Here is a 23,580-nt window from a genome sequence, read left to right on the forward strand (position 1 = left end):
CTCTCTCAACTTGTACTCTCCTCCCTCCCCCTTTTCTGTTTCTTGTTCATCATGGCGGTCAACCATTCGGAGATGGAACCGTGGGAAGTCCTGCCTTTCCCTAAATCCAATAGGTACTTAGAGACCACCGGCAAAAATAGCATCTACCTTTCCTTAAATCCTTTCGGTGCTTTTTTTACCCTTTTGTACATGCTTTTTTCCTGCATTATTTGTTAGATTTAGGGTTTTTCATCCTCAAGGAAATCAATCATTTTCCATCTGATGCCCTTTTCAGCAAGGATCGTGAGAAATTGTTGATGGATTCTAATATTTAAACTATTTTACCATAAATTAGGGCATAAAAATTTGTATAAAAAATGTCTACCGCCGGTGTCGCTCTTAGTCTGATTCATAAAGAGTGTACTTTTCCCTAGGTATTTCCATGGTCGGCTAGGTCCTTGCTCCGATGAGTCGATACTAATTTACCTAACAGTTGCCAGTTCTGTGATTCCCATGCATGTATTGGAGCCTGACTCGATTGCCTTAATGAAGCTAAGGATACAAACCTCCAAAGGCTTTGTTGTGAGTAGACGCTAGTTTTTGGGGTAGGGAGTTGGCGTGGAATGATTGTCTTGTCCGGGATTATGGAGTTGCCGATGGAAATGTTTTGCATTTGGTTTTCCAAATGGGATGGGATTTGAATTTCTGGTGAGGGGTTTAGAAATAGAGTTCTGATGTTAAGAACCCTGCAACGGCATCTCAAAGACGGGGAAGGTTGGGTTCCTCAAAAGGGGTCGCGGTGTTCAATGCATTGGGTTGTTTAACCCCTTGGATATGACGGCCCAGTCGGTTGTCGAAGGTGTTTACCCGACAACCCCTATTCACCCAATGCTCTACGTCAAGTAAAATTCACCGCTAGATCAACCCCTCCATTGTACTCCTCTCACTCTCTATGCTCGACAACTAACAAATTTGAGTGCAGAAACCATCTCTCACTACCTGCACAACAAAGTCATCGTCTCCTTTGAGAATCAATTGGGTTTTAAAAGAATATATATCACGTCAGAATGAGTTTTGATGGAATATTAATGAACTTTAACGATAATAAAATTAGTCAATTGTCAAAAACAATAAGAATAGCCTTAGTCAATTTTCAAATAATAAGGGTAGATTTAGTCAATTAATTAAAATATAAGGATAATTTAAGAAATTTATCCAAATTAAAATGATTTCAATAGAATCATTCACAAAACACAAAACTGACCAAAACCGATTCAAACTGAATAGGTTGATTTTATTTAATATAGGGTCGGTTTCGATTTCATTTCAAGGTAAACCTCGCCAGGTCGGTTGGAAAAACACCAATAAACCGACCCTGAACATCCCTACTCAACGGTATCTTAAATATCTAATAAATGACAAAGGGACGGCCAAATTTTCCACAGGTTGTGTCCGGTAACTCCGGTCCATCTGTACATATACCTTTAAACGGTAAACGAGAAACGATTGAACAACCCTCAAAGATATCAGATATATGGTTCCCTGGTCTAATTTTAGGTTTTTCGTAGAATTTTGATGTGATGGGAACACGAGAGGTGTACGAAGAGAAACTTAGGTCTGGTAACCTGTACCACGACCCTACCATAAACCCCGGCCTCGGCTCCCCGCGCTGCCCTCGTTGCCTCTCTCTCTTAAATCCTAATTCGGTAAAGCCCAAACCATGCTGCAGCTCAATTGTTCGATGAAATTACTGTATAGAGAATTTATCTGTATTCTTTATTCGTATTGAACCAGGAAAACGGAGAGTGGACTATAACTGCTGTCTTACACGATGCAACTGCGGTGGTATGTTCTAGTTTTTTGTTCTGTTAATTAGCAATCATATTCGGCATAGGGAAATTGATGGTTTATATGATTAGATGAGTTTAAGAGGTTTGCAGGCAACTAGGTGGAACTGGATAGACTGAAGATTTGATAGAGGGGGATTTTGGTTTATATCATTTACTACTATATAGTTGCTATGACAGTGTTTCTGATCAGTGGTTAAGAGAATTATACATTTGTTGTGAATGGAAAATATGGAATAGCAGTTTGTAGAAATTTGGTTGACTGTTTTTCGGTTCATGTTCCTGTCAACCAAGAATGTCCAATTGACGGGAAAATATCACAAATTCTGAGTTGCTTGAACAGTCCAAGTAAGGAGTTGGGTGGATTTTTAGGGTTATCTGGTTGATCTGCTGTTGAGTTATTTTTATTATTATCTAGAAATGTGCACATACAAGTACTTAGAACGAGATGCTTTATGCTTCATTTTTTTTCTATTTTATTTATCTGTTGTTCTATCTATCAAATAGGCTGGTTCTGGTGCCGGTGCCATGCTTAGCGCAGTTCATGGTTTCAATACAGGTAGAAATAATTTTCTCTTTTTGTAAACCTTTATAAATTCTCAGAGTGTTTAATTACGTTCTTTTCATTTCAGGAATCCCATATGTCCAGAAATATGTGAAGGGGCCTAAGTGGCTTCCTTTTCTTATTGGGGTATTTTCTTTCATCCATGGTTTCTATTTTAATACTATAACTTTATATATTCTCTTAAGAATGTGCTCTTGTTATTATTTATGTGGTATTGACTACATGTAAACAAACTTAATGGTGTCTTCTACTCTTCTTTGCAACAGCTTCCTCCTCTACTTGTATTTTCAGCTGCCAGTGCTGCATTTGGAGGTACCATGCTTGCAATTTTAATGCAACATTTTAACTTTCTTTTAGTTTCTATATTATTGGCACTTGAGAAATTAGTTTGTTATAGGAAAAATTTTCCTCAACCTGCGAAGTTTTGGATTATGTTTGTATCAGACTCCTTATTCTTTCTTTTTTTTTTTTTTCTGGGCAAACTTGGGAGAGGGGTAATGGGTTGGATTATGTTTGCATCAGACTCCTTATTCTTTCTTTCTTTTTTTCTGGGCAAACTTGGGAGAGGGGTAATGGACAGAGAAGGCAGTATTAGGTCCCAGCCTCCCAGGTCAGTGGGAACTATATCCACTTCCTTTCATCAGCTCAAATATCTGGCACCTTAATCTCCTTTCCATGTTATTTCTTGATATCTCTTATTTTGTCAACCTATGATGCCAAGTTGGCAGTTTAGATATGCTTATTTGGACTTTCTTTTGGTCACATCATTTGATCGGGATATGGAAAATTATATTTCATTCCTTTTGCTAGTGAAATTCTTGGCATCATGATATGATATCCAGTGGGCCTTCTTTTGAAGGAGCCACGTTACAAAATTCTTGGCCTCACTTGATTGTGGGAAGTAATTACACATTTACAATTTGCTGATGATACAAATTTTTGGGGAACTTAGGGCGATTCAAGATGTGAGAAATCTAATGAGGATATTAGAGATTGTGGAAAGAATCACAGATTTGAGAATCAATCTGGCGAAATGTAGCTTGGTGGGTATTCAGATCAAGGACAGAGAGTTGGAGGAATGTGCAGCAACCTTAGGGTGTGGAATTAGATGGTTGCTGATCAAATACTTAGGGCTACCTCCTGGGGGCAGACAACCCTCAATATGTATCTTCTTGGGAGGTGGTGGTTGAAAGATTTACTGAAAAGATGGACAATTGGAAAAAGAACTACCTTTCCTAAGGTGGAAGACTGACTTTAATTAAATCCACCATGTCCAACATCCCAATCTATTACTCATCAATGTTTAAAGCCCCAGTGAAATTGTGCAAAGAATAGAAAAGATAATTAGTGGCTTTTTCTAGGACCTAGATAATGATAAAAAGGACCATCTCATGGGGGGGGATGTTTAAAGCTAAAGAGGAGAGTGATTTAGGAATTGGGAGGGCAAAGGAAAAAATTTTGGCTTTATTGGGTAAAATGGTTGTGGAGGTTCCCCAAAGAGGAGACACCGTGGAATTCAGTAATTAAGAGCATACACGGGATACACCCAAATGGGTGGGATACATGCCTTGCTAGAAGTATTACTTTGAAGAGCCCTTGGAAAGCAATTTTGACCACCTTCCCCACCTTCTACAACATTTCTTTTTTTATGATTAAAGAAATAAAAGAAAATTTATTAAAAAGGAAAAAACATACATAAGAGAGGTGGCAAGCAGTCACCAACAAGACACTAGGCAACTACCCTACACAAAACTCAAAACAGAACAACCTAAAATAAAAACACAAAAAACAACTTCCCTCATAACCAAACATCTTCCACCCCCATCAACCTAGCCCCACAACAAAGACAAAACAACAAAAATGGGAGAAAAGACAGGTGACAGCCTCCATTAATCCTCCTCCTCGTGCACATCTGATCTCCCATCATCCGCTTCTTTCCAAACCTCTTCTTCTTCCCCCACGATAATTTTCTTCAAACTCTCCCCACGATAATGTTCTCCCACACCAGTATCACCTGACTCTGACGCCTTCGTCTTGCCACCCTTTCTCTTGTAGACCTTCTTGAATTTTTGTGTGGGACCAGATCCAACTAATCCAAGCTTCAACCTAGAGAAAACTTTAGTTACATGGATAGTGTGCATCTTGCTAGAAGTCTGAGACTTCTTAGGACCCAATCCAACCTCATTAGCTTCACATCTTTTCTATCTCTTCCTTCTACGACCCAGATCGACGCCCAGCTTACCCACTACAGTCTCCCCAAAACAAGCAAGAATCTCAGTTGAAAACTTGTCTTCACAGATGGACTTGTCATCTACATCTCCGATAGGGCCATCCTCTTGGATAGCAACAGAAACTTTTTTCTTCATAAAATTGATCAGATGTTTCTCTTATACCCCCCCCCCCACCTCCACCCCTTCTACATCCTCTTCTGAAACTCTTGTACGTGGTTCCACCAAGGAAAGGTTGGAATCTTGAGATGGCCAAGTATTGTCGCCCTGATCCTGCATCCTTGAAGACAAACCAGACTTACCATTATGATGATCATCACTGGAACTGATGAGCTTCTCCCCATCGTCTTCAGGGGTCTACGTGCCCTCTTCGTTGTCTCTCGAGCTCTCCTTGACCCACTCCTTTTTTTGTTTAATTTTCAACGCTCTCTTCTTTTTAAAAACAATTCTTCTTTTATTGACTGGTAACTTAGAGTCTTAGACAACTGGTTTCAGCCTCCCTTCCTAGTTATTCGATGCATAAAATGCTGAAACCCACTCAAGCCACAATCCACCTTCTCTTCCCAGACCCACCTCTTTACCCTTTTAACCATCCATGTGCCCCACCTGACCCAATTGCACCTCATCCCTGAAGCTTTCCAAGGAGAGTGTTCCCAAGGCAAGAAACAGAACATCACATGGTTGGGACCCCCAAACCTCTTCGATTCCCAACTACCACCACACTTGTTGAGACCCATATCACTGGCCTCCTTGGGGGAAACAATTCCTGAAATTCCCAAACTTCCCTTGTCTTCAACCATCGCTACCTCCAAGTCGGTCTGACTGTTGGGCTTCCAATCTGCAACACCAAGTGACTGCAGGTTTTCATCGTTCATCTTCCCCCATGAACCAATGTTCTCCATCCATCTCCTTGGATAAGAACCTTCAACCACAAGCCTCAGATCATAAATCTCTCCCACAGACCGCAGAGCAAAGAAGAAGGCACTAAATGGATCTCATCCACTTCAACCAAGATACGAGCACAGACAAGATTCCTTCAGGAATTGTCTTTGGATCAACGAATCTGAGTCCTCCACAGGCTTCTCCCACTGCTTCAAAAGTTTGAAAACACCATACATGAAGAGGAATACCGAAGATGTTAATCCAAACCAAGCTTGTTGGTCCTAAATCTCTGAGAGTGCCTACCGGTGGATTCCATCTTCCAATCCTCAGGTCAGGAGATGAAAGTTGTTTATGTTCTCAGTTTAATATGTCATCTGCTTCCTCATCTTTGAAGATGAACAAGAAGAAACCCGCGTTCAGTTTCCTCACTTAAAAGAAACTCTTTGGCCTCCAAGCAGCAATTGCTCATTCCTTCACAGGTTCCTCGTCTGGGTCCGAGTTAACAAATCGACCCACCAAACTCATTGAGCAATCTTAGTCTCCCCAACACACTCTCGTTTGAACTCACTTGCACATCCCTAACAGCCATTTTTTCCCGTTCTTCACATGTTTATTGGCTGCACCTACAGCCATTTCAAAGATTGCATGCAAATGAAAGAACTAGCAATGGTACACATGAAAATTTGAACAACTTATTATCCATTTGGAGAGAATTTCACAGAATAAAACAACGAAGGTAGAACTATCACTTCAGTAACCGACAAATCTTGACTGCAACAGTTGAAAGCCTCGTCTGCCTCATAGCCTCCCTAAAGTTATTTCCTACTTGTCCAGGGGTATTGAGAGATAAGGACATCAACATCTTGGTAGAGTGGGTTTGAGGATAGGTTCTTTGTATTGGGGTTCTTCTTTGGCATAGGGGTCTTTTATCTTTTGACTTGTCGAGATTTCACCCTTTGATATTTCTTTCTTTTTCTTTTCTATTTTTTGGGACTTCCCTTTCTAAGCCCCTCCTTTTCCTTTTATTACTTTTCTACTCTTTAATGTTTTTTTTTTTGATAATTGAAAAGTTACTTTTTTATCAATAACAGAGCATTTTATGAATTAATTGAGAAAATTACAGAGCAAGGGAGCTAAAAACTCTTAACTCTCAGATACAGCCAAGATACACCCAAAATATAAGAGCAATTACAACTGAGCCCAAAAAATAGAGTTTCTGTTCACCCCTTGCTTAGCTAGACCATCTGCCAATGAATTTGCACTTCTCTTTACAAGTACATTGAACTTCAAGGTTCTTAGTTAGCCACTTAAATTTCCTCTTTTCATTGTTGTAATTCCAAAGCCTAAGGTTGTCCTCTTTTAGTCAGTTCACCACAATTTCAGAATATCCTTCTACGATCAATTTGTTGATGTTCATGTCTTTAGCCCTTTGTACCCCTTCTAGAGCTGCTAGCATCTCAGCCCTCAAGGAGTCTCCCACCCCAATTGGACCAGAAAACATGGCTAACAGATTCCCTTTTGCATCTCTTATAACTCCCCCTATTCCGGAGGGCCCTGGGTTGCCCATACTGCTGCCATCAAAATTCAGTTTAGTAAACTTGTGAGGTGGAGGGTTCCAACAAGAACTTGAGACCTTCTTAGCTGAGACTGATTCTGCAATTTCCTTCCACTTTCTTAGCAACTCATCTACTGAAAAATCTGTAACTCATCTACTGAGAAAAGTTACTGCATTATCAATATGCAATCAAAGTTACAACACCCCAAAGAGAGAAACAAGGTGTGACCTCTCTTGAAAGTAAAAGAAAGTGTAAAAAACCACAATACACTATAATCAAATCATTACAAGGTTGCCCAGTACAGATGTTCCCTCAAGACCCCTTGTTTAGCGAGACTAACAGCCATAGCATTTTCTGACCTTCTTACCCAACGTGAACTAACATGCATGTTGCTTGTTAACCAACTTTCCTTTAGGAAATCCTTGTAGCACCAAATTACTGAGCTTGGGTTCGTTAACCAGCCCACAACCACCTTAGAATCTCCTTCAATTAGGAGAAGCTCCACTCTTATTTGATTTGCTATCTGAATACCTTGTAGAGCTGCCAATAGTTCAGCCTTGACTGAGTCTCCTATTCCCATTGGACCAGAGTATAAGGCTAAGATGTTGATGTCCTTAATCTCTCAATACCCCTCCTGTGCCTAAGGGGCCAAGATTTCCTTGACTACTGCCATTAAAATTCAGTTTAACCCAATCTTCAGGTGGTGGGGTCCAATCTACAATGATCTTCCTGGAGGAGCTACTTGCCATTTCTGACTAGTTTCTCCAAAAGTCATCCAAGGAAACACAACAGAAAGAATCCAAGGTTTTCAGTTAGTTAATTGCCCTTATTGGGATACATTCCTTGACAAGTAAGAGACTGTGTTCTTTTTCATGAAAGATTCTTGCATTTCTTTCTTCCCAAATTGTCCAAAGTACAGTAGCTCTAATACATTTCCACATAGTCCTCCCTCTTCTAGTGGGCCATACAAAGGTCAACAAATCAAAAAGCAGACTTACATATAAAGGTCGGTTCAACCTACATCCAAACAAGGCAAAAATCCAATCCCAAATAGTAACAACAAAAGAACAGGAAATTAGTAAGTGGAAGCAATCCTCACCATTGGCTTTGCAAAGAAAATACCAATTAGGGGATAAGCACATGAAAGGCTTTTTCTTCTACAATAGTCTAAAGTATTAATTTTCCCATGAAACACTTCCCAACAGAACAAAATAACTTTAGGGGGAATAAGTCTAGTCCAAAACTCCTTAATTGGACAAACACCTTGAACAGGGGAAGAACAAAGGGCCTTAAAGAATGAAGCACAAGTAAAGAATCCTTTGGGGTGGGAGACCAAATCTTCATATCTGGCTTTAGAGGATCCAAACAAACACTATCTAGGACATGAAGAAGTTTCAAAACAACATCATGTTCAGCATCTCTTAAACCCCTACGGAAGCCAAAATTCCAATTCAAAGGTAGAGGGGGAAAGGGGAGGGAAGAAAGTGGGAGACAAGCTTATGCTTAAACAAGGAGATGGAGTATAGTGAAGGGAACATGTCCTTGAGAGCTGAATTACCTACCCAAACATCTTCCCAAAATAAAATAGAGTTCCCTAAATAAGCATCATACCTGACAAAGTTTAGAAAAAGGGGCAGGATACTATAAATTGCTTTCCAAGGAGTGGTCAAAGTAGCCCAACAAGAAACTCTAGCATCCCATTTGTTTTCCAGACAGCCATCAATACTAGCTATCACCTCATGTGGTCATGCCACAACCTCTCTCTTTCCAAAGGCCACCTCCACAATCACTTACCTAACAAAGCTACATTCTTTATAGCCAAGTTCCCTATCCCCAACCCACCCTCTTCTTTTCTCCTACAAACTATCTCCCATCTTACTAAGTGATCATTTTTCTCTTCCCTAGGCTCTCAAAGGAAGTTCCTCATTAATTTCTCCAATTTCTTTTCCTCCCTAGAGGGTATCCTAAACACAGAGAGATAATAAACCGACAAATTAGCTAGAGTGGCTTTAAGCAAAGTTACTCTACCTCCTAGAGATATGTATCTCTCTTTCAGGTTAGCCCCTAGCCTAGGGGAAGCCCAAGATAAGACAAGGGCCAAGAAGCTAATGACAACTTAAGCACTGAGCCACAAACTCAATAAACCCTTCATCTAGGTTAATCCCTACCACACAGCTTTTGTCCAGGTTTATTTTCAACTCAGAGACCCCTTCAAAGTAACTTATTAAATCTTTAAGATTCCTCTCTTTCCTTAGGTCAACCCCCTCACTAAAAATAATAATATCATTAGCAAATTGGAGATGGGTCATTGGGACTCTATTTCTTCCTATCCTCCAACCTCTAATTGCCTCTTCCCTATCTACCTTTGAGAGTAGCCTACTGAACACATCTACTATCAGGGTAAAGAGAAAGGAGGAAAGGGGGTCGCCTTGCCTTAATTCTCTAGAGGTTGGAAAGAAGTCCTTAACCACACCATTTACTAGAATTGAAAAATGAACAGAACTAATGCAACCCTTCATCCAATTGCACCACCTATCACCAAAACACAATTTCCTCAGGACCTCAATCAAGAAGTCTTTTCTAAATCTTGGTAGCCTGATCTCCTCATTTCCTCCACACATTTATTGGCTATGAGTATTTGATTAGAAATTTGTCTCCCTTGCACAAAGGCCCCTTGAGCTTGGCTTATTAGAGGAGGTATTACTGCTTTAAGCCTTAAAGACAAAACCTTAGCCAAGATTTTGTAGATACTCGTCACCAAGCTAATCAGCATAAAATCCTTAGGGTGTTGCGCATCTATGTTTTTCGGAATTAGGGCTAGCAAAGTGGCATCGACTCCCGGGCTCACTAAATGTATTTCTGCAAATTCCCTAACGACCACAAGTAAGTCTCCCTTCACCACATCCCAATAGTCCTGATAAAATACCATGGTAAAACCATCTAGGTCAGGGGCTTTTATCTATCCATTAGGAACACTGCCTGTTTTATCTCATCTTCCACAAAATCTCTCTCCAACCATCTGACATTTTCCTCACATTGCCACTCAACTCCTTCCACCCTAGATATGTTATTCAAAAGCTTTCTCAACAAGGATTTAAAAAAAAATATCCACAAATCTCCCTACAATTTCTTCTTGATTTGTTACCTCTGCACCCTCGATTTTGAACTTTGCCATAGAGTTCTTTCTATTTCTTCCATTAGCTAAGGCATGAAAGTACTTAGTATTCACATCTCCTTTATCCATTTATGTCTAGACTTTTGCCTCCAAGATATCTCCTCTCAATAAAACTTCTTCCAAATCCACCTTGAGTTTTCTTCTCATCCCTCTTCCTTGCTCATCCAAAGTTCCTTGAGATTCTTTAATACTGAGCCCCTTAACCCTGGCTATCAATGATGCCTTTTGTTTTTCTGTTCTGCCAAAATGGTCGTTATTCCACTCTTTTATCTTGGACCTCAACCTCAGTTTTTTATGAAATTTGACTCCCTGCCACTTGACCTTTCTTAAGTCTTCGCTCCACCACTCTTTCACTTTCCGCACAAATTCAGGGTGATTTAACCATATGTTTTCAAATCTAAAAGGGCGAGGTCTTGATCCTAAGATTTTCGGGCTTAACTTGATAGGGCAATGATAAGAGGTTACACTAGGTAGAGCCCTAGCCACCAAATCTCTCCATTGGTTTTCCCACCCTTCATTGAAAAGAAATCTGTCTAGTTTGGAGCAAAGGGGGTTTTCCTGAAAGTTGGACCAACTGAAGTCGGCTAAAACAAAAGATGGTTACTCTTGGTTACTCTTTATTGTACTTTTTGATTAACACTAAAATAAAAGTTCTTCTACTGCAGGTGCCATCTTGTGTGTTTGAGCTGTGAACCTGTGATATATGTTCCACTTCCCACCATTATCTATATCTGGAGTAATTTTACCAATACTGCCCTTGGTTCACCCATTTTCATACTATTATCAGATTTGTTTTTCAGTGTTTGGAGATACCTTCAGTTTTTTCAGATTTTAGTTGCTGAAAGAAGTTTTTCTTTAGGTTTGTCTAATGAAAATCTGGTCTGAGATCTTTATTATCAAGTTCTTATTTTCCTTTTTTTTTAGTTTTAGGGAATACCAATTGATTTCATTGGATTTCGTCCTTTCCTTAACTGCGACAGTGCAAGTGTAAGGAGTGAGAGAAAACATGGTTCCTAATCATGCTTTCAATGGAATTTTCAGTCACTTGGGGTCAATGTTCCTAATCATTGAAAAGGACGATTTTAGGTTTATGGAAAATTCCCTAGGTTGTGAGAAAGGAGAGTGGCCTATGAAATATTTAGGTTTACCCCTAGGTGATAATCCCATATCCGCAAGTTTTTGGTCTCTAGTGGGGGAAAAGATTGAGAAGCACTTAGTTGGGTGGAAAAGGAACTACATCTCGATGGGGGGGGGATAACTCTTATTAAGTCTACCCTTGCAAATCTTCCAATGTACTCAGTGGTTTAAAAGGCGCGCCTAGGTGCACAGGCAAGGCGCATTTTAGGGTATGTGCCTCACCTAGGTCCTAGGCGCACGCCTGGTGCACCTTGCGCCTCAGCCCAGGCGTGCGCCTTTTGAAAATTTGACCCTTTTTTTCTTAAAAAGCAATTAAAATTATAAATCCATTATTTTTTGTGTGAGAACTAAGAATTTAACACCTAACATGGACTTGTTTGGACTTTCCTCGAGGGGTATGGCACAAATGCAGCTCGTAGAATCAGGAATGTAATATGTTTTACATTACATTAGCAACTTGAAGTCTGCAATTGAGTGAAAAAAGAGATTAGAGGTTTTACATGCTTGAAAATGTTTGATATGTTTGATTTTATTTTTAAATTCTCATTTGAATATGTTTTACATCTTATGTTTACATATTTTAATTTTAGATAATAGGTTTTTTAAAACATTTATTTTAAAATTTAAGTTTATATTTTTTCATTAATATTATGTTTAATATTTTTTGATTTTTTTGGCATTTTTTTGAATTTTCTGACATTTTTTTTTATTTTTTAGCATTTTTTTGTTTTGTTTTTGCGCCTTGCTTCAATAAGGTTTGTGCCTTGCCTTGCGTCTTGTGCCTCAGGCACAAATTGACCTCTACACCTTTTTTGTGCCTTGCGCTTTTAAAACACTGAATGTACTACATGTCAGTGTTTAGGATGCCACAAGGGAAAGTGAGGAAAATAGAAAAAAAAAATCATGAGGGATTTTCTTTGGGAGCCGGGAGGGAAAAAAGAAGGACAATTTGCTTAGATGGAGAAAGGTGGTGAAATTGAAGGAAGAAGTGGGATTGGGAATTGATAATATTAAGTTGAATAGGCTTTGCTTAGCAAATGGTTGTGGAGGTTTCCAACGAAAATGAGAAATTATTGGCACAAAGTTGTTGCAAGCATTCATGGCATGCCAAGCAATGGATGGGATTCTGGATGTCTCTCCATAGAGCTACCTTGGCTTCTCCCTAGAAGGCCATCCATGATTTTCTTCCTACCTTTCTAAATCATATCAGGTATGACTTGGCTTTTGGTCAGAAAATCAGATTTTGGGAGGATGCGTGGATTGGGGATACCCCTTTGGGTGAGAGATTCCCTTCTCTTTTTAATCTTTCCAGGTTCAAGGGTAGGCCTATTTCTGAATTCCTAAGTCATCATTCTCATCCTCCAGGGCTGAATTGGAACTTTGGCTTTAACAGGAACCTTAGAGTGTTTGAACTTCCTAGTGTGTCCAAGTTGTTAGGCTTGCTGAATTCAGTGTTCTTGGGAGAAGGTGGATCAGATTCTAGGGTTTGGGGCCCTAATTCTGATGGGCTGTTTTTTCGTAAATCCTTCTTACACTCTTTGGTAGCCACCTCCTCTTGTCCTTCTTTCCTAGTCAAGGAAATTTGGTACTCTCCTGTCCCCTCTAAAATTAGTGCTTTTTGTAAGGAAGTGTTTCATGGCTGTATTAATTACCTATGATCTACTTCAAAGAAAAAGACCAAATTGGTGTTTGTCCCCCAACTGGTGTCTTGTGTAAGTTGAATGGTGAGACTGCACTTCATCTTCTATCTCCTGCCCTTTTGTTAGCTTTATTTGGAATTGGTTTGCTTCCTTCTTTAGTTCCAGGTGGTCTTCTCCTTCCCTTTTGTTAGCTTTTAAGGTTGAAGATTTTTTCAGGGCTTAGGGTGTTATTTCCGCCTCTTCATTTACAAGACAGAAATCTGTTGAGACATGGTCTCTCCCAATAGATGGCTGGAAGAATCTGAACTTTGATGGGAGTTGTGTGGGTAATTTGGGCCCCTTAGGCATGGCGAGGCCATTAGAGGTGAAGATGGAAACATCATTGTTCTATACTCCGGTCTTGTGTAACAGGGTGATTTGGCAAGGTCAGAGTTTCTGGGTATAGTACATGGGGTTGAAAAGGCAAAATAATTGGGTATTAATAGACGGATCATTGAGGGAGACTCGAAAACTGGGATAAAATGGTTGCAGGAGGAAGGAGTGACATGACAGTTGAGGAATGAATCAAGGAGATTTAAATAGCTATCAAAGAACATGTCAATCCGAGTGAGATGGGTGAGGAGAAATGCCAAGACTCAGTATACTAAATGGGACAACGCATTGCCTCTTATATCAGGCTATCTTGACAATTAATGTTGTTTGTCCATGTTTTTCATTATTTTAAGTTTCTTTATATGTTGTTCTGTAATTTCTTCAACTTTTGAAGACAAAAGTACTTTTAGAAGTGTTTTTAGCAGGACTCAATCTATTCTTCTCCATTGCACCATTATTTTTTTTTCTTTGCGTGGGTAGGTTTATCTTATATCAAAGTCTGGGAGTTTTATTATCAGATTCTCTCCTGTCTTGCGGATCTCACTTGTGTGTCTTCCCCTTCTCTTTAAGGCATAGTTGAATGGGTTTTATCTTCACAAGAGTTTGGCAGTTAGAGTGTGCCCCTTTTGCCTATTAATAAATAAATGAAAATAAAATAATGGTTAAGTAGCTATTGTGACAAGATAGTAATAGCAGCAGCAGCAGTAATTGTAGATATTAGGCTGTATATTTCTTTTTCTAACTAGTGTAAGTTTTCGGTATTCAATGAGCAGGTTTTGCAGTTCCAAAGTTTGCCCAGCTCTCAGTGACATCCTACTATGCTGCCTCAAGTGCTTCACACTATGGGATATCACACCTCACCAGATATGTTGAAAAGGGCCATATCTCTTCCAGTGATCAACATTAAAGATCAAATGATACATTGCAGGTGCACATGTATGTAATGGCTGTTCTCTTATGATTTTGTAACGTATCTCTTTATCTCATATTTCTTGTTTGACCTTTATGAGGCTTGTTGGTTAAGATGTTTGGCATCCAGTTGGTCGTGATAATTCCACAAGCGTGTTTGAATCATCTTGCTCTTTATCTGTTTCCTTCTCAAAATTCACATTCCAAATCTCCTGAATTCTATGATTCATAATAGTTTGACTTGATAATAGGCATCCCAAGGTGTTCTTTCACAGACCAACTTTTTAGCACAATTATGGCATTGCAACTTTGTAAATAGGAGTCCAACTGAGGTACTGAAAAAGGTATAGTACCTAAAAAACTGAACCAATCAACCGGTACCATCCAATTGGTAATCAATCAACTGGTATTGATACAAATTCATGAGGATTTCTGATTGATCAAAGTTTTTCAGGTACCATACTTTTCCAGTATTATAGAAATTGCCATTCAGACATTCAGGGGGCATCCGGTTCGTTCCAGAATTAACTTTTATTTCAATTGACTATCAGTAGAAAAGTAAAAAAGTATGTTTTTCCATCTATAGAACAGATTTAATAAGTAAGCTGAACTGCTGAAGTGAAGGATGCTAAAGTAAAAAGAAAAAAAATAAAAACAGAAGAAACTTACGACTGATGATAACATATTTTTTTGGCGAGTCAGAGACCCATCGGACAACCCAAATGCCACCTAAGGAGCAGGCAACTTAATAACTATTCACTGAAAGATGAAGAAATAAGTCATTCAGTTCAGTTTCTTAAGCCATTAGCAAATAGCCAGTCTCAGCCTCAGCCGTCCTCCTAAAGCAAAGATAATATCGAATAGCCTTGGACAACTGCAATTGTCCATTTTAATGGAAAAACTAAATGACAGTACGCTAATATTTTGTCATTATGGTCTCTTCTGTTAGAAGCCCCCAACTTGTCAAAACAAACAGCTGCTTGATTTGGTAAGCTTTCCCAGCTGGAAAATTCTGTTGTATTCTTGCATGTTTGCATTTGGAATCGCATGCTAGATTTGTCAACATATCAGCTTGTAGAGAACACTGATGTGGGCCCCACAGCTGTGGCCCCATTCTGTCCGTAGGGTAGAATGTATCTAGTCATAGCTGATGGTCAATCTATTATTCTGTTATTCTAGTTGTTATTTACTTTTCAGTTTTATATTGTTATGTGTTATGATGTAAACACCAAGGGCAGATGTGTCCTTTCATGTAACTAGCATAACATATAAATATTAAATTGAAGTGGTGGCGGCAGAATATTGAGATTTTGTTCTCCTCAAGGCCTGTGTTCACTGCTCTCTCACCACTCTTTCTCCTCTTTCTTCTTCACTTTCTCTTCTCTTCGAACCTGAAGTTTCTTAGTGATCAAGACTGATAGCAGTCTTGAACACCTACATGGTATCAAAGCCAAGTTAGGGTTTCTCATGTGAGCCTAATACCAGCCGACCACATGAGAATCTCCTAGGACTGGAAGTTGAAAAGGAGGAGTTCGCAGACTGATTCTTGGAGATCGCCAGAAGTGCTAGCAGCTATTGGAAGCTTGTTAGGGTTGCAGAGTGTTGGTGGTCAGGAAGGATCAGAGAAGACTAGGGTTCGGGTAACCCTAGAAGGCAGCGAACATTTTTTCCTCGTAAGTTATTTACTTTCTAAGAGAAGTTCTATCAGAGAAGATAGGTTGGATCTATCTGGAGGGGGAGGCCGAACCATTCTAGGGTTTTCTCTCTTCGATTCACTAGGGTTTTACAGCAAACCCTAGGCCGAACTGTCTCAACTTTGTTTCTCTCTGCTCTAGGGTTTGAAAGTGATCTTGCGGCAAGCCCTAGTGTTAGACTGAACCTTGTGATCTACCTAGAGCTGCCCTCAAGTTTATTGTTAGCATTGATCAGATTCTAGGGTTTCTTATTAACCCTACTGCAAGTCTATCTATACGGTACTGATTGGACTGTGCAACTGAATTGTTCACTTTAAGGACTGATTAAAACCCTAACTCTGCCAAGCATATCAGAGTCTTAAGGGGTTAGAGCTCTACGGACAGCTACTGTTGTGTTGGCTAGTTGGTTTCAGGTCAGAATTATCCCAGTTTTGTGCACATACATTGTGAATACAGATCAGGCCTATACTGTTTTTGATTGTGATTGGTAGTCCAAGTGCTGTTTTGAGACTTGACAGAAGTGGAGTTTAAAAATCAGGCATAAGGCAGCCTTGGGAACATCAGTTATGGTAGTGTTTCTGAGATGGGTGGTTAGATTACAACCGTAAAGTTTGATGGATCAAACTATTTGGAATGGGCCCAATCAGCCATGATGGCTATTGGGGGAAGAGGTAAATTAGGGCACCTCTTGGGAGATGTGAAAGAACCTCCCAAGGGAGACCCGACATATACCAAGTGGATCCAAGAAAACTACTTGGTTATGACATGGTTGTGTAATTCTATGCAGCCTCATATTAGCCGGAATTACTTGTGGGCAAAGACAACTAAGGAGATATGGGATGTTATGAAAGAAACTTATTCCCAACCCCTTAATGTTGCCAGAGCATATGAATTGAAATGTAAAGTGAAAAGTCTTAAACAAGGAGAGAGACCGGTTTCAGTATATTTCTCTACCTTGCAGTTCCTATGGCGTGAGATTGATCACTTAGAGACTCTTGAGTGGGAGAGTCCCAAAGATGCACAAATATATAGAAAGCAGGTTGAGACAAACATGGTATTTGAGTTTCTAGCAGGCCTAAATTCAGAGTATGATATTGTGCGGCAACAGATTTTGACTAGAGACATTGCGACTCTCTCTCAGGCATACTCATTCGTGCACAGTGAATAGACCAGAAGGAAAGTTATGATGCAACCTCAGCCCCCCACACCAGCCTTTGTAGCGGTCACACCCAAATCAGGGGGTGATTCAGAGAAGGACAGGAGGAAGGAAGACAAGAAGGATGTGGTATGTGAACATTGTAAGAAGCCCAAACATACAAAAGAAACATGTTGGAAACTGCATCCTCACTTGGTTCCTGCAAAGTTGAGAAGCAAGAAGGGCACTGCCCATGTAGCCGTGAACACTGATTCAACATCCTCATCTGGCACAAAAGGAACATCTTTAGAGACCTTAGCAGCAGTTTGGGCTGCCCTAATACAATTAGAAAAGGAAGTTGGAAATTCAGCTCAGCCACCACAGTCACCATCAGCCCTTGCCACATCTGCCTTCGCACATTCAGGTACTCGAGCTTCAGCCTACCATGCCTCAGCTCCAGGTACTACTGAACCTTGTTGGGTAATAGATTCAGGTGCATCCGATCACATGACTAGCTTGCCTTCACTGTTTACCACTTACCATTTGTCTTCTGGTAGGGATAAAGTATCTATTGCTGATGGCTCCCTGGTTCCTATTTTTGGGAAGGGTGACATCAAGTTATCAGATACTATCTCCCTGTCATCTGTCTTGCATGTTCCTAAGCTTGATACTAACCTTCTTTCAGTTAATAGTATTACCAAGCATATGAACTGTTCAGTAACCTTCTTCTCTGACCGATGTGTTTTTCAGGACTTGGAGACGAAGAAGGTGATTGGGACTGGTCGTGAGACGAATGGGATCTATCTGCTCGGGGAGAGGTTCTGTCAGGAAGAGTCAGTAGAGAAGATGTCTTTTGTTTCTCAGAGTGTGAGTCCAGTTATGCTTTGGCATAACCGATTAGGTCATTTGTCTTTTCGGTCTCTAAAGAGTCAGTTTCCAGCTTTATTTGAGTCTATTGAGTTTCTCAGTTACAGTGTGAAAGTTGTGAGTTTGCTAATTATTGTAGAAAACCTTATTTATTGAGTAATAAAAGGAGTGATAATTTTTTTGATATTATGCATACTGACGTTTGGGGGCCTTATCATATCCCTTCCATGGGTGGGTACAAATATTTCTTGTTATTTGTTGATGACCATACCCGTTTTTCTTGGGTTTATCTCATGCGTTCATGAGATGAGGTACCTTCCCCGACCCAAAACTTACACTAAATGATCCTAACCCAGTTTGATGCCAAGATCAAAGTTCTCAGATTTGATAACGCAAAGGAATACTTTGCTAAATCATTGACATCTTATTTTCTTCATGGGGTTATCCACCAGAGCTCTTGCCCTCATACACCTCAGCAGAATGGAGTTGCCGAAAGGAAGAATAGGCACATTTTGGAAGTGGCTAGAAGTCTCATGTTTACTTCCAATGTTCCTATCCGCTTCTGGGGTGATGCTATCCTCACAGCGGTATATCTTATTAATCGGGTTCCTTCTAGGGTCCTTGATATGAGATCTCCTTTTTCCCTTCTACACCCACGTGAGGACTTGTTTTCTATTCCCCTTAAGACATTCGGTTGTACCTGCTTTGTTCAGCTTCTCGGACCCCATCACTCCAAGTTCGAACCCAAAGCCTCCAAATGCATCTTCCTTGGTTATGCACAAACTCAAAAGGGTTATTGCTGCTATGATCCTGTCTCAGGGAGGAAGTTTGTCTCCATGGATATCACTTTCTTTGAGGGGACACCCTATTATCCTTGGGTTTCCCCTCAGGGGGAGAGCAGTGAGAGTGGGGGTTTGAGTCCTTATCTTCAGGGGGAGAATAGTGAGAGTGGGGCAGTTCCTTTACCTATTACATTGGGTGATGAGAGCTGCAACGGTGAGGGTGGTCAGAGGGATCAGGAGTTGAGGGAGAGCTGCAATGGTGAGGGTGGTCAGAGGGATCAGGAGTTGAGGGTCTATCACAGGCGGTGCTAGTAGGTTGATCCTGATCATTAGCAGTCCAGGCCAGCTCCAATCTCATCTGCAGCTCCAGGTCCAGGTACTACAGTCCCAGGGCCCACAGAGACTTCCTCTATTGTTGCCATTTCACCTCCTACAGATGATCTTGACCTTTCGATTGTAGTCCGTAAAGGGAAACGACATTGTACCACATCTACAGTCCACTGTATTTCCCATTTTTTATCCTATGATCGCCCATCTCCTACCTACAGGTCCTACCTTAGTTCCATTTCCAATGTCCCTTTTCCAAGAACAATGCAAGAAGCCCTATCCGTCCCGGAATGGAAAGATGCAATGCAAGTTGAGATGGATGCCCTGTTGAAAAACAACACTTGGGAGGTAGTTGATCTGCCCAAAGGAAAGAAACCAATTGGATGCAGATGGGTATTTACGGTGAAGCATAATGCAGATGGATCCATTGAGAGGTATAAAGCTCGGTTAGTTGCAAGAGGGTTTACACAGACTTATGGCACAGATTACTTGGAGACCTTTGCCCCGGTAGCCAAGATGACCACTATTCGAGTCCTATTATCCCTTGCAGCAAGTCACACTTAGCCTTTATACCAAATGGACGTGAAAAATGCTTTTCTGAATGGAGATCTGCAGGAAGAAGTTTCATGCGTTTGCCTCCTAGATTCTATGATGCAGAAACAAGTAAGAAGGTCTGCCAGCTCAACAAGGCTTTGTATGGTTTGAAACAGTCACCTAGGGCTTGGTTCGATAGATTCAGAGTAGCCCTTGTGAAGTTTGGTTATGTACAGGCCCAGTCAGATCATACTCTATTCATCAAGAGGGTGGAGTCCTCCTTGACACTACTGGCAGTATATGTTGATGATATTGTGGTCACAGGGAATGATAGCCATGAGGTTGAGTCCCTTAAACAGCTCCTTCATCAAGAATTTGAGGTGAAAGACCTTGGTGTACTCCGGTATTTTTTGGGTATTGAGGTTGCTAGATCCAAACAAGGGATCTTTATCTCTCAGAGGAAATATGTCCTAGACCTGTTGTCAGAAACTGGAAAGTTAGGTGTCAAGCCTGCAGATACACCAATTGAGCAGAACCACAGGATTAGTGGGGAGCTTATTGAAGACAAAGTTATGTTCCAGCGATTGGTAGGAAAGCTCCTATATCTCTACCTCACTCGGCCAGATATTACTTATACCGTTAGTGTTGTCAGCCAGTACATGCATTCTCCTAGAACCACACATCTTCTTGCGGCAGAAAGAATCTTAGCCTACTTGAAGAGATGCCCGGGTAGGGGTATACTGTTCAAGAACAACAACCACATGAAGGTGGAGGTCTATACGGATGCTGATTGGGCTGGGAGTGTTGATGACAGAAGGTCTACCTCAGGATATCGTGCCCTTGTGGGAGGAAACCTTGTCTCTTGGAGAAGTAAGAAACAAAGTATTGTCTCCCGGTCTAGTGCTGAAGCAGAATACAGGTCCATGGCCAACGGAGTGGCTGAAATCCTATGGCTAAGATCTCAGTATGAGAAGCCCCTGATGCTGTATTGTGATAATCAAGCAGCCATTAATATAGCACATAATCCAGTGCAGCATGACAGAACCAAACACATTGAAGTTGACCGCTATTTTGTACGAAAGAGGGTCTCATCTCAAGAAGTATGCCTCTCTTACATCACATCCAGTATGCAACTAGCAGACATCCTCACTAAAGCCGTATCAAGAAAGAAGCTAGAAGCGGATCTATCCAAGTTGGGAATGATGAACATTTACTCCCAATTTGAGGGGGTGTGTAGAGAACACTGATGTGGGCCCCGCAGCTGTGGTCCCACTCTGTCCGTAGGGTAGAATGTATCTAGTCATAGCTGATGGTCAATCTATTATTCTGTTATTCTAGTTGTTATTGACTTTTCAGTTTTATATTGTTGTGTTATGATGTAAACACCAAGGGCAGATGTGTCCTTTAATGTAACTAGCATAACATATAAATATTAAATTGAAGTGGCGGCGGCAGAATATTGAGATTCTGTTCTTCTCCTCAAGGCCTGTGTTCTACTGCTCTCTCACCACTCTTTCTCCTCTTTCTTCTTCACTTTCTCTTCTCTTCGAACCTGAAGTTTCTTAGTGATCAAGACTGATAGCAGTCTTGAACACCTACACAGCTATTTCATTCCCTTATCTAAGAATATTGTTTCATTTCCATTTCGAAATTATTCCTCACCTCTTGTAATTGGTTGTCCTATTCATGGACACCAGATCTTATTTTCCACGCATTGAATTAACATGAGGAAGCCACCGTCAATCAATACCTTGTTCAACCTCAAAGTCCTGCAGCAAGGCCATCAATTAATGCCCGGCCTTATCTCGCGTAAGTAGTGAGCATGTGCAAAATTTTCTATATCTGCACGGTCATAGCTTACTCTGCAACCTCCACTTTCACCTTGATTTCCTCTCCATGCTCCGTGCCTCCACCCGCATTGAGTTGAAAGTTTAATCCTACCTCATCTTGGGGCTGCTCATATAATAACCATTCTTACCTTTGAACCCAATTCTCCCCAATTTCTGCGTCACATTGCCAGTTTCAAACATGTTTATGAAAACTTTTGGATGGATGCGGTAGTTCTTTAATCCAAGCTTCCATCCATGAATCCTCCTTTCTTCTAGTGCACCTTTCCATAGCTCCCAAAAATCAAGAGCAGGGGGTGGTACTTCACACAGAACATGGATGGTTGAATCTACAAATAAAGGTGACCGCAACAATTATGAGTGACCAGGTCTGACTTATGACTCTTATCAAGCAGGCTTCTGGCATGCCTCCATACCTTGTTACGAGGGTCCTTGATGCCACCAAATGTTCAATAAGTCTCCACCTTATTATTATCCTGGTAGGAGTTGATACTTCGATGGTAGTTATATGCCAATCTCCTATATATTTTTATCTACCAACATTATTCCCAGTATAGTTTTTGAAGGAGTACACATTATTCCCTGTATATTTTTATCTACCAACATTATATACCTTGAATTCTGTATATATTTGTATTGTACATATCTGTACTTGTACGCTTTTCAAACTGAGCCTTAGATTCCAATAGGGTCAGCAATATGACCATAGAACAGATCAAATAATTTTAACAAGTCCAATCATGGCTTGGGGTTGAGGTCCACGCTAAGCACATGTAGAGTAAACCGTCCTCCTATAGATGTCTGTTAGTGTCCATCTTTTTGTGCCTATTCTTGGGGGGGGGGGGGGGAGGGGGGGTGTGTGAGAGAGAGAGAGAGAGTAATATGAGCTTTCATTAGTAGTCATTTTCTGTTTCTTTTTTTAGTCCCCCATTGTGTAAGGCAAGTGGGCATAATTCTATTTTTTCAGATTTTTGTGAGGCTGATGAGACTTCTCTGTTCTCCGCAGATCTTCCTTGTTAGTGGTTTTCGGGCTTGATATATCATTTTCTCCTATGAACATAGGTATAAGGCATCTTTAAAATCAACATAAAATCCTTGCTTTTTTTTGTCTTTTTTCTTTTTCTTTATTTTTCTTATGAACCATCAAGCCAATGATGATGCTTACGCACAACTGGAATCAAAGCATGATGCCCAAGTGCAATGGCTAATAAAGTTTTTTACCATAAAATTTGAGATGTAGAAGTTTGGTAAAAAACAATAAGTTTGATCTAGAGAGGAGCAATGGTCTACAAAAAGCATTTATGTAGTTGAGAACTCAAGAAACAATATAAAGATTTCTTTAGAAGATCATTTAAGACTCGATCAATGAGACAGCTGATTCATGCACCCTATTGGGGTAGTGGAGAAGATGATGGCATAGCATTTTTTATGGTTTAGTGGAATTCAAATTGAGGTGAAAATTATTGGGTGGTGGCTTGAAGTCCACACTCCACACACACCGAATGCACATACAGTGTTTTTTTTTAAGTCAAAGATAACTCTTTTTCTAGTCATGTTTTCGTGGCTTTTCTTGGATATTAAGAAAAAAACAGAAAAAAGGCCCGGGGGGGGGGAGATAAAAGGAGAGAAATACATGTGAATTGTCATTAATTATCAATTTTAGGTGTTTTTAGGTTTTTTTCTTGTGAAATTAGTCGATAAATATGTGATATTGACTTTTGTGAGATGCTTTTAGGGATGTGAGAGACTTCAAGGCTCTCCACAGAATGTTCATTGGGTTTTAGGATTTTACATTATCTATATGTTTTCTTTCTTTTTTTGGAATTTTACATAATTTATATCTTGGATTTGGTTTCATGGCTTTTTCGGTGATTGATCAGATGCTGAAAGTATTTGACGAGTGTCTCTAAGAGAAACATCGCTGCTTGGGAGAGAGTTGTTTCGGGGAAGAGAATTTCTCTTCATCTCTCTTTTAGATTTAATCTCTCGTTGTAATCTTTATTTTTAACACAACAAATTTTATTATTTTTCTATTCATTTTATTTATTTTTTATCACTCCATTGCTGTGCCAATAAAAAATAAAGTATTTGATACTTGCTTTAA

General features: G+C 40.2%; 1 protein-coding gene across 5 annotated transcripts; it reads left to right on the plus strand.

Annotated features, from left to right (window-relative positions):
* Window positions 1–1,316: 1,316 nt before the first annotated feature.
* Window positions 1,317–23,580, plus strand: LOC104597604 (retrovirus-related Pol polyprotein from transposon RE1). Of its 5 annotated transcripts, none has more exons than XM_010259240.3 (7): window positions 1,317–1,470; window positions 1,548–1,685; window positions 1,774–1,824; window positions 2,334–2,385; window positions 2,459–2,517; window positions 2,658–2,703; window positions 14,155–14,455. In XM_010259240.3, exons 2-7 carry the CDS (start codon window positions 1,560–1,562, stop codon window positions 14,286–14,288), a joined length of 468 nt encoding a protein of 155 aa, XP_010257542.1. In that variant the 5' UTR covers window positions 1,317–1,470; window positions 1,548–1,559; the 3' UTR covers window positions 14,289–14,455. The 5 variants fall into 5 exon arrangements, with proteins under 5 accessions (XP_010257542.1, XP_088748548.1, XP_010257541.1 ...); XM_088892422.1 differs by adding an exon at window positions 17,870–18,170 and having other exon boundaries at window positions 1,331–1,685; window positions 14,155–14,317; XM_010259239.3 differs by adding an exon at window positions 23,357–23,580 and having other exon boundaries at window positions 1,332–1,685; window positions 14,155–14,317.

Source organism: Nelumbo nucifera, chromosome 7 (genome assembly GCF_055504915.1).
Source record: "Nelumbo nucifera cultivar China Antique chromosome 7, China Antique-T2T, whole genome shotgun sequence".
In the NCBI taxonomy this organism is placed as follows: Eukaryota; Viridiplantae; Streptophyta; class Magnoliopsida; order Proteales; family Nelumbonaceae; genus Nelumbo; species Nelumbo nucifera.

Coding starts and splice junctions, on each gene's coding strand:
- LOC104597604 (XM_088892421.1), top strand. CDS start 19,722: ATGCGTTTGCCTCCTAGATTCTATGATGCAGAAACAAGTAAGAAGGTC.